At 39.1% G+C, this 12410-nt stretch overlaps 1 protein-coding gene across 1 annotated transcript; it reads right to left on the bottom strand.

Annotated features, from left to right (window-relative positions):
- Window positions 1-1720: 1720 nt before the first annotated feature.
- Window positions 1721-9301, bottom strand: LOC127831302 (protocadherin Fat 3-like). Its single transcript, XM_052356273.1, has 11 exons — window positions 9202-9301; window positions 8576-8746; window positions 8029-8219; window positions 7549-7646; window positions 6867-7015; window positions 6289-6467; window positions 3752-3933; window positions 3226-3374; window positions 2818-2936; window positions 2552-2575; window positions 1721-1986 (listed from the first exon to the last, which is right to left on the bottom strand). The coding sequence occupies exons 1-11, from the start codon at window positions 9299-9301 to the stop codon at window positions 1858-1860; spliced, it is 1491 nt and encodes a 496-aa protein (XP_052212233.1). The 3' UTR covers window positions 1721-1857.
- Window positions 9302-12410: the final 3109 nt, after the last annotated feature.

Here is a 12410-nt window from a genome sequence, read left to right as displayed (position 1 = left end):
TATTATGCGGAATCAAATTCCATAAGTGCTGATATACCGTATGTCCGTATACAACATTAAATGCTGTGCTTCACAGACAAAAAAAGTACACACCTTAAACGTTCAATACAGTTTTGCAGTAGATTCTACAATTGGGAATATATCGTCGTGTTCTGAGAAAACTGGGCTTAATGCATGTGCGTAAAGTGTCGTCCCAGATTAGCAGTGCAGTCCGCACAGGCTAATCAGGGACGACAATTTCTGCTTTATGACATTTTTCGTTTAAATGAAGTCTCTTCTTAGCAATCCAATTAAGGCGGAAAGTGTCGTCCCTGATTAACCTGTGCGGACTGCATAAGCTAATCTGGGACGACACTTTACGCTCATGCATTATGCCCAGTTTTCTTAGAACAAGACACAATTATTTTCAGGTTTGGGTTCTTCACTGGATGTAGCTAGGTTTGTTAAGCCTGTCTGGTCTGTACGACCACGACAGATGGCTGTGGAACTCCACACTTTAGTGTCGACCGAACTTCCGAGTTCAAAGTTCATTCGGTATTATGGCAGTGGTATATATAATTAGTGAAAATGAACGCATTTTGGTTTGATAGTGAAAATTCTCATTTCAGATGATGCTGATGCCGAATATGATGATTATGAGCATGTTGATAATCGTAAAGTACCAATGCTTTTCACTTTGTCAATATTGTTAACGACAAACATCCAACGCAATATGGTGTTAATTACCAAAGTTTGGTGAAAACATTGTCTTCCTAGGTTAACGCACGTCGGTGTTCAAAATCATGGTATATGACGCACTTTTAAGGTGGACACTGAAGTTGGCTTGACACTAGCGTACGGTTTTACGTCCTAAAAGTTACATAGCGAATTAAGGTTGGTGATGTAAATTGTAAATCTGCCCGACGGATTTGACCACAAACGTTTGAAAATAAATACATACAATTTTAAGGCATACATGCGCAGCAGTTTAACGGAATTTCTTCTCATAAACCTAATGCCCTTAAATGAACATGACATATTGTTGATAATGTATGCACGCGAGAACTCAACATGTGTGATTGTTTGGTTTTCCGGTCAACATATTTCACGCATACTTTTCCTCAGCAGTCCTTTGTTAATGAGCGGATATCGGTTCCTGAACCTCAAATATTTCATCTAAAATATGTGGTTCTTTCGAGAGATAGATGAACATTTGCGAAATGTTATTAAAATATCATTTAATGAATGCTTAAGGTATTACGCGGTCAACGTCCACTGTGAACACTCAAGCGCAGTATTTTGACGTTTGACCTAAAAATCTGACCTTGATCTTGAAGGTAGTCACATGTTTTTTTTCGCGCGACGCAAGTTGCAGTCTGGACTAGTTTCGGGACTGACTGACAAATCGACGGTTGGAATGGAACGACGGAAAAAAGTGACTTCAATATTTCCCTCCCTCCCCCATTGGGGTATCATATGACTCGAGAAATCAATAAAGGGATTGGGAATTTCATATCCGTTTTACTATATAGAAAGAGTGATTTAGAATCATATCAATAGATAAATGAAGGAAAGGACATTACATCGTAAAGTAACAAAACAAACATATGCAATAAAAGAGTGTGAACAGTATAGCATAGAACTTGAGAGATTTTTATACAGACTATGTCGAGTACCTTAGTAACTAAGCACTTTGCTATATATACTCGGTATGATTTCCATAAAAGTTACGTATGCAAGGTTACTTAAATTTTATTAAAGCAAATAAGAATTGGTACGCGATAATTCATGGTAGAATGACTGGACATGCCAGTTTAAGGTTGGTACAATTTTAGTTTTTGCATAAATAGGTTCTTTAGAAGTAACTTAACACAAGAACTACTTTAAAACACCATAGGACTGCTTATATGAATCGAAGTCGTCAGTCATGTCCGCAGAGACGTACTGCCTGACGTTCATCATCACGTCACTAAAGTCAGATGTTCTCACTCCGCCAAAACTGGTTGTCTGAAAAATATAAAAGACATATATGACTCATGAAGTATTATAAACGATTGGAGAGATTTTGCAAAACTGGAACTGCAGATATAGTGAATTGGCTAGGAACCCATGAACTTTCTGTTAATTTATGTGATCTATTTAAGCTGAAATTTACTGAAACTGCGACATAAATCGGTACCGAGAAAAACGTTACTATTGATACTGTGGAACTTTGGTTAAATTCGAATGTTATAACACCACATAACGGACGTATAATTTATATGATAAATTAATTGCGCGAGAGTATCCAGTTCAATGTCTGAGATGTCAGAGAAAATTCAAAACCTAATCAGCAACGACGAACATAACAAGCATCGTCCTTTGTCTTATGATTCTAAATTTAACGTCATTTAGATGATAAAGAATCGGACACAGACCAGCGTCCGTAGCAGGCACATTTCGTACAAGTTATTAATGATTGTAAGTATGTATTCCGGGGAAAAATACATGATTAGATTTTTTCTTCGCATTAGGTCTTTAATTATCCCTACTATGGAAATCTTTCAGAATCCGATAAAGTATTAAAACTAACCTTTGGGTGGGGGTGGTTTCCGAACTGAAAGACAAATAAAAAATTGACTCGTCAGTGTTAAATACAATAATAATGATCCTAAAGGCGATGGCGGCGATGTTGCTGGTAATGCTGAATATTAAGGTCATTATGAAATTGAACAAGGAGAAGAAAAAGATGATGCTGATGGTGGTGGTGGTGGTGGTGATGATGATGGTGATGATGACGGCGGCGGCGGTAAAGATAATGATACAAAATGATCAGGACGATATATTCATTATACATACTGCTTTGTAAAAGCTGTGGTCTAGGTGGCGTTCGCGGTGATGGGTTGAACACCTCCCGGGGCGTCGGATTGTAGGGGCGCATATGCCTGTAAGCGAGAAAGCATGGATTTCATGTGAAACTTTGCATGTGAAACTAGATCAGTACTGCTCGCAGACACGATCGAATAGTGCTGTTAAAGGAACTTTGACAATAGAAATAAAACGAGGTATATCCCAAAACGCATGGCGAAAAAATATCGATTTTTTTCCATTTTAACCTCCAATGACAGTAGATAATTTAACACAATCTATTACATGTACCAGTATATTTAAACGCTGAAATAACGTATGCGCTTATTTTAATCAAGTAAAAACATGTTCATAAATTACATGCATAGTATAAAAGTTTCCACATAGTTTGAAACTTACCTTGTCTGCATGGGTTTTTACACAGGGCGGGTCCTTCGCAGACGTATTTGACCATTACGTAAGGTGTGACCGCCGCTATCACTGCAAGGAGCACCATAGCCACCGAGAACCACGCGATGTTCCTGGTGTCCTCGAAAAAGGTTCGATATCTAATCATTAAAAACAGATTCGTTGCCTTTGTACTCTACATTTTCTCACATTTTTATTATTATATGGTGTTTCATTTTATTAGCTTCTGTACTATTGGGGCTAAATTAAACAAAGGCCAATAGCTATATAAATATTGTAGACATACTTGTTGTCCATATAACTCCATACAAACTCTCCATGCATTTTATTAATATTCTTATTACAAAGTTAAATTTTAAATATAATAATTTAAACACTAAAAAGAGTTATAATCCGCAAAAGGAGCGTGACTAACGGACAAATGGACAGACGGACGGAGGATGAAACTACTATATAAACTTCTGGGAACTTTTGGGGCATAATAAATACAAAAGAGTATACGATTTACACTACACACCTGTCTGTAGTGGAAGTTGTATAGGTAGTGGTAGCCTCGGAAACGTACACGACGACTTGTGAACTTACGTTGCGACCGCCTTTGTCCGTCGCCGTCACTGTCATGGTGAGGGTGCTCCCGGAGCAGTTGCAGACGGTTAACATGTTAACTGTGGTACTAATGACGCCAGTCGCACTGTTCACCTGTGCATAAATGTTGTTACGTTGGTTTCAGTCAGTTTGCTGTGTGATTTTTAAAGGTATTATATCATTTGCTTTATTTTCTTTTTATTGTCTTACCTTTGGTTATGCAATTGCTGGTGAACTCGATTCGGCATTACTGATTCAGCTTACTTTGAGAAATAAATTATTTTCTTATGTGTACAAGTGAGCGGCAACTAATTTTTTTTAACGCGACATATAAGACATTATTTAGTATGAGTATCCTCGTCTTCGAACAACCAGACGTTGCAGGGGACAAGAGGGGAACCGCCGTGCTTTTAACAATAAAAATCTTAACCTAGTAAATATCTTGTATAGCCAATAGACATGCACCAAATTTCTGTGGAAGAAAGTGAGTAAGCAAAAAAAATGGATGACGAAGGGAACATGGGAGAAGATAGAGAAGAGGAGGGAGCTGAAACAGAAAATCAACAGATGCGGTGACCAACAACAGAAATCCGACCATAGAGCACAGTATTGGGAGGCGAACCGGGAAGTGAAGAAGAGCGCAAGATATGACAAAAGGCAATTTGCACACAACTTTACAGAAGATTCAGAAACAGCAGCGAAGCAGAACAACATGAAGAGAGTCTACGAGATAACCCGTGCCTTGCCATGGAAGAGTTTCAATCCGAGTAAGCCAGTCAAGGACAGGAATGGGAGAATCATCACAAGTGATGAGGGACAAAGGAAAAAATGGACGGAACATTTTGAAGAAATTATCAAAAGACCACCGCCGCAAACAGTTCCTGACATACCACCAGCAGACCAACCCCTATGCATCAACACAAATCCACCAACCAAGACAGATCTCATCAAAGCCATCGGGTCCCTGAAAAACGGCAAGGCACCAGGCCCTGACGGCATCCCCCCAGAAGCCCTAAAGACAGATGCGACAGCAGCTTCAGAGATGTTGCACCCCTACCTGGCGAAGATATGGGAGCAGGAGAAAGTGCCAGCTGACTGGAAGCTTGGGTACTTGGTAAAGCTTCCCAAGAAACGTGACCTTTCTCAGTGCGAAAAATGGCGAGGAATCATGCTGCTGTCCATCCCCAGCAAGTTGCTGACCATAATCATCCTATAGAGACTGAAGGAGGCTTTAGACAAGAGGCTGAGAACAGAACATGCAGGGTTTAGACAAGACCGATCATGTACAGACCATATCGCCACTCTGCGTACCATTATCGAGCAAACCATCGAATTGCAGTCTCCTTTGTACACGACCTTCGTTGACTTTAAAAAATCGTTTGACAGCGTAGACAGGGATATCGTCTGGAAGTTGATGCAACACTACGGAATCCCGCAAAAGCTCATAAACATCATCCAGCAGCTTTATGAGGACTCATCTTGCCAGGTCATCCACAATGGAAAGCTGACAGACCACTTCACAGTAAAGATAGGAGTGAGGCAAGGTTGTTTTCTCTCGCCGACAATTTTCCTGATCGTCATAGACTGGATTATGAGAAGAACCACAGAGGGCAGCAACACTGGCATCCAGTGGACCTTTACCAAATACCTAGAGGACCTGGACTTTGCGGACGACATCGGCCTCCTTTCACACAAGCACCAGCATGCACAGCCCAAGCTAACGCGGCTAGCAGAATGAGGCAGAGAAGGCTGGCTTGAGAATCAACACCAAGAAATTAGAGCTGATGAGGATGAACAACCGACAACATCAGCTACTGCAGCTGCGGGGAGAAGATCTGGTAGAGACGGACCGCTATGTGTACCTAGGAAGTGTGGTCAACATTGATGGCGGCGCAGATGAAACCGTTAAAAGCTGGATTAACAAAGCAAGGGTAGCTTTAAACATCCTGCGTCCCATCTGGAACTCCCAGAGCAGCAAAGTCCGCATCTTTAGCACCAACGTGAAAGCAGTCCTCCTCTATCGGTTCGAAACATGGCGGGTTACCAACATTATCACCAACAATATACAGACAATTGTCAACAAGTGCTATCGCCACATTCTAAACATCAGGTGGCCTGAGAAGATTTCTTACACAGACCTATGGAGCAGAACTAACCAGATTCCTGTCGATCCGGACATCAAGAAAAGAACACGGGGATGGATAGGCCCCACACTTAGAAAACCAGTCGACAACGCCACAAGGCAAGCACTAGGCTGGAACCCACAGGGAAAAAGGAAAGTGGGACGGCCAACACAGTCGTGGAGGAGGTCAGTCGAGAGCGAAGTGAAGGACGCCGGAATGACATGGACCCAGCTTAAGAAGGCAGCCCAGAACAGAGTGCGTGGTGTTGTTGCAGCCCTATGCTCCAATAGTCTCACAAAATAAGTCAAGTAAGTCAATAGCCAATCGAACATTAGCATTATAGTACCGTGAAGTAGTTGCCATTTAATGCGGTTTTATCCAAAGTGTACGAGAACGTTCCAAACGTTCCAGTGTCGGTGTCGGTGGCAGTGACGGTGCCGACGGATGTACCACTTCCGGCGGATCCCGATACCGTAAAGTCGTAGTAGATTTGAGAAAACGTCGGCGAATAGTTGTTGACGTCGTCTGTGAAGTAAACAAATGTGCAAATGGGTTAAATATATCTAGCTTATTGGCTAATGTTATATTGCCAAACAGAACATTATGTTTATTAAATTATTTAGAAATTGACCAGGCGCATATATTTTGTGTTACATTAATGGGCGTTGTCGCCGGTTAACCATCTTAAAGTGTATTTAGAAACGCAACGATGTTATAGAGTATATTGATATTAATATCGTTCATTTGTAATGTGTTTATTAATTGACACCCCCCCCCCCCCCTCCGTGTAGGAAGAAACCAGTGCAGTAGGGGAGGCTACTGTGTGGCGTTTGCTATTTTGCTCAAAACACATATAAGCTCTCTTTATTGAAAGAAATTATATGAAAAATTAATTTAGTTTAGTGACAACAAATGAGAAGCTACCTATCGTGATGATAAGAGTGGTCGTGGCAGTGTGCGACCCCTTGTCCACTGCGGTCACTAGACATGAGACTGGACTGGTTAGTCCGGCATCCAGGCTGTATGCTGACGTCACTTTAAGATCGCATGCTGACGTATTAATAGAAAAATAACTGAAATATACGAGAATATGCATTAATGTTTTGTTTGATGACCCAGACTATGCTTAGATGACTTTTAAAAAGAACATATTGACTTCAAGTAAATCGTTGATTATGACGATAATAATGGTGATATTGATGATGACTTTTAGATCATTTGGCTATGTAAATCGTAAATGTACACAATGATTCAAAATCATTCCTTTTCAGCTATAGGATATACTAATTCACAACTCACCAAAATCGGAACGCATAGTTCATTGCTGCACTGTATTAAATGAACTACCTTTACGCGAAGACAGACGGGACGTATGAACACAACAAAAATGAGCCTCGCTCTGTGGAAAGAGGGTTTGATGAGGGACGGCAGTTTCCGACAAAACTGAAGTTTTGCTAAGAAGAGGCTTTCTTGAAACGAAAATTAATCATAAAACCGGAGAGGGTCGTCCCTGATTTGCATATGTGGACTGCTAATCTGGTACGACACTTTGCGCACATGCATTACACCCCCTTTTCACAGAGCGAGGCTTACAAAAATAACGTACCCTGCGGATACGCCGCAGTTCATAAAGCATTTGTACGTGTCGTCGGTATCCTCGTCTGTGACGGCAAACCCAGGATCAGTCAGCACAGTACCCACGGCCTGAAGAAAACCATCAGAAAGGTAAACACTCAAATGTGTGCATTTTCTGAAAATTGAACACAATATGACATTTTTCAGCAGCAGGGTATGAGCTTTGAGCCTTTAAAAATATTTGCCTCTGCACTTTACTACCGGTGATATTTTTTATGTTAAGCCGTTTTAAAGTAAACCACATAGTTATTCCCTCTATTAAGGTATTCAAATGTGTTTGAATATCTTCTTTGAAATGCAATCGCTTTGCAAAAGAGGCAAAACATATTATGTTTATTCATTTTCTTTGATGCTTAAAGTATAACTATTTAATATAAGAAATTGTATTCATATCAAGATAAAAGGAAAAGTGGAGATATGTATTGGTAGCAATATTGGTGGAGTCACCTACCGCTCCGTCTTGTACGTTGGTTCTGTAGGTCGCCGCGTTCCATACAAGCGCTTCATTGACGTCATTGATTGTGAACGTCACCGTTGACGTCACCGTCACAATTCCGTCACTGACGGTGACATTCAGAGCGTATGAATACACGCCACCCAGCGTCTCATAGTTGATGGCTGACTTCGTGGTGATGTTTCCCGCTGCAAACGCAATTATTTATAAATCTACCTATTATTTATTGGTATTTTATTATATTTTAATTATGAATCAGTCAGGTGCTATCGTTGGTTGCGGGGCTGATGATGGCGGTGGTTTTAGCGTTGGTGGTGGTGGCACTGGTGTTGGTGGTAATTGTGGTGGTAGCACTAGTGGCATAGGTAATGTTAGTTGCATTTGTGATGGCGGCGTGGGTGGTTGTGACAACATGACATTTACTTGCTATTTTGATTAAAACTAAACGAGACATCTTGCATGCGAGTTGTATAAATAAATATGCAATCTGCTATACCGGGTGTACGTATGACTAGTTTTTTTTTCTACAAGCGTTGTAACGCACATGTCGGTATTGCGATCTGGAAGTAAGATGACGCCGCCAGCGTAAACGTGTGCGTGTTGACGTCGTCGGGGTCGGTGAAGGACACCGTAAACACGGTGGTACCGACGACCACGTTCTCGTCTATCGGGACGCTCTGTGGTAGGTTGAAGAAAGAGGGCGCGTTGTTCAGGTCTGAAATCGCAGATCATTTTGATGTTTATGGACACATTTTAAAATATTTAAAACTCAGGGAAACGGTGACAGTACCAACATGTTTCTCTCATGTTATTATTCTTACAATAACGCATGTATTACGTCACACGAACCCCTTCCCTTCCAATAATTAACATCTAACATATGGTAACGTCAAGACAAGAAACGTAAGCACTCACATAAATAATATTTTCTCTCAAGTTTATATGATTTGTATGGTGCAGCCTAGCCGTTTTAACAATAAATTGTTTCATACGGGTGTCATAAACAAGTATTTAAGAACCTGTAGGTAGGTTAACAAATACCATAAGTATATGTGATTTTTTTTTGATTTTTTTTTATTAAGGACATGTTTATCAGTTTGGTTTTACGGTATTTTGTCAACATCGATTAAAAGAGCGCGTATGATTCATGGAATAAGTTTACTTTCGAACCTGTAACTACCACTGTAAGCGTCCTCGCCGATCCAACGTTATTCTGGTTGTCAGTTGGTGTTATCTTGACGTCATATGCATTCGCGTTCGCGTTCGACATGTCGTCTGTCAGTTGAACTTCCCCGGCTGGGATTTTAAAAAATCGTGCTAAGTATATATAACTCACCAACATAAACCAGAACTGAATGCATGAATATTTAAATACACCGTTTCTTTGAATATATTGCTTTCTCTAAAGTCATCGAGAAAAGTAGACATAGAGAATACTAGGTTAGCGTTGAATACAGAGAAGTTTATGTTGCGAGGCTTAGAACGCCGGGAGCGCGAGCCTTGGCGAGCGCTTTCGGTGTTCGAGCCGAGCAACATAAACTTCTCTGTATTCAACGCTAATCCTAGTATTCTATTTATCCCATTTGATTTTTTTTCAACGTGACATTTAACATAACTAGATCTAATAACCTTGGCCTAACAATTATTTTAATTCATTCTTAAAAATCGCTTAAAATCTAACGAATGTAACCATGCGTAGTGATATAAATGTATTTGTTCTGGTACGCAAAATAGTCTTCAAAAAATCCACACACAAACTGTAAAACTAGTAAAAATATCACCATATGCCTCGATTCAATTTACGCAGAATGCGAATTGCAACACATTACGACCGCGAAAAGAAGATTTTACTTTACTATAATTCATTTTATTTTCGAAAGAAAATGATCAAAATCCAATATGGCGGCGATTGCTCCTGACAAAATGATGTCGATGTCAACATAGATTCTACATGTACACTATCGACGAGTAACAGACAATTGCAGCGACTGACACATGTGACTTAATATGCCGGGCAATACGTTTTCCGAATTCGGACGACGAATTTAAGGACGCGCAGAACGTGTTTTTATAAAATGTTATGGGTATGCCGTGTGTGATCCAACAGTGATATTTTTACAAATTTTCTCATCTGAGTCCTGGGACTCGATAACTTGCAAATCTATGAGTCCACGAATTGAAAGAATGAGTCCAAATATTAAACGATATTATTTTTTTTTGAGAAATTTCAATGCATTTTTGGGACTCACATAATTCAGAACTTTGCATCCCCAGAGGTTTTTGTGAGTCCAGGATGCAGGACTTAACAGGTAAAAAATCACTGATCCAATGCATCAATGGCCCCATGTTAAAATCATTTCCCCGAGAACAGGGAACGACAAAAGTATAAACAAAAACCAAAACACGTTCGAACTAGTATCTTACCTTTTATTATCCTTTAAAATCCATCTAATAATCCAATTAACTCAATAATTGGCGATTTTGCATCTATGGTCTTTAATAATTATTTTAGCATAGTTAAATAAAGACCCTTATGCCATCCTATCACTATTTTCAAATGAATTTATGAACTCGATTAACTTTCTTAATCGTCACACGCTACGTCATGTACCCTATGTACATTACTGCTGTTAAAATGAACCGGAGCAGTTTATCAAATAATAGCCGTTGGTAAACTCGGACGCATTTGCAGATTTCTGCATACAAACATAATTATGTTTAAACTTGCACAATGTTATTTGTCTATGATAAATGCCCTTATTGTGTACAAGAAAATAATTTAATATATAGATTTCTAAATACACAAAGAATGGAAAACATTCCATTACACAACAGATAAATCAGTGGATAATACTCGTGTACAAAATGGGACGTTCCGAATTCCAGTGTGGTTCTATTTTTACCATCTTATACTTTACACAGCTCTATGCTTAACGTGAATTAAATCGGATAGCAAAAAACTGCATATTATTTCTGAATTGTACGATATTTGTATGGCTTGTTGTAAATGTCAAAGTATATGCATGGATTATAAACAATGCACATTACACGAAATAAGGAAAAATGTGATTAATTGACAATTCAAATACCGTATGTCGATATACAGTACATGTACATGTGAAATAAGTCGCGTTTATAATAAATCGTCAAATTTTTAGGGAAATAAGTGTCATTTTAATGACGCCATCAATCAGCTAATTCATTTATACGGATTGCGAAAAATTATGTCATATGACTAGATTAAATGTGATGGTCGTATTATTTTGAAGCTTAAGATTTCTCGACTTATTAATTATGAAAAATCATTCAGTGGTAATGTAAAAAGTAGTCCGTGCACGTGACAGGTATATCCCACAGTGTTGAATACAGGCTAGTATAGTCCATAAGGTGTTATACCGTCAATGTCGCGTTGAAAATGGGATAAAAGAAATATCACACTTCAATACGTGTACGCTGACATTAAGCCCGTGAAATTGTTCAAGAGCGGAACCGAACACGTATATAGGAGACAATTCAAGCGTGTACAGCTAAAAACTAAAAAAATGACCTAGCACTCGTAAACTCTTATCGCTTTTATTAGCTTTGATTTTTTTTGCGTTCGCTTCAATCGATTAAATCCGCTTCCGGTATTGAAACTAAATAATTCTTCGTAAAAATACTTTAATATATATCTAGACATAGTACATAGAGGTCAGTGCCACTGCCATCTGAACCTTGAAAAAGACATTGTTTGCAAGACACATAAAGATCCGAATAAATCTGGAAAGCATATCATTTTGGTGAACCTTTGATCATTTAAATAACTTTCCTTATGTTCTGGATTAAAAATTAAATATGACAAAACAAATCTTATATGGATAGACTCCAAATAGTAGGCTATTTACATCCGTGCACTAAGACCGGCTCTAAACAAGGACGGGGGCCGCTACCAACTCTCGCACACCTGGGACCATACGTTAAACATCGCTCACCCCGACAATTAGCGGTGTTAATGTTTCCCAACAGTAGACATTCATCTGCTGATGAATTCCGTAGTACACGGACGAAAGCTTCAGGTATAGCTTTCAATAACTAATATGTGTAATTTGACAGTCTATAACTTTATTGGATTATCATGGAAACCACACAGTCAAACTTTCATCGTAGAATATATCTGGTTGTTACAAGTTAGAAATCCGTCTTGTTGCGCTTTAAACTTAAAAATAATCGCATTTGTCGAAATGGACGTACACGTATAAAAATCCTACTTTCGGTTTAAAAATAAAAAAAAATACATTACTTGCTAACTAGGCTATAGATTTATTACAAATTTGGCACACTTTCAAATTGCATCTATGTATTGATTAACATGTATTTCATTTCAAGGTGTGTTGCTTTAA

The sequence above is a fragment of the Dreissena polymorpha genome, chromosome 5 (assembly GCF_020536995.1).
Source record: "Dreissena polymorpha isolate Duluth1 chromosome 5, UMN_Dpol_1.0, whole genome shotgun sequence".
Classification (NCBI taxonomy): Eukaryota; Metazoa; Mollusca; class Bivalvia; order Myida; family Dreissenidae; genus Dreissena; species Dreissena polymorpha.
The sequence above is the reverse complement of the archived record's forward strand: the minus strand, read 5'-3'. Positions and strand labels throughout refer to the sequence as shown.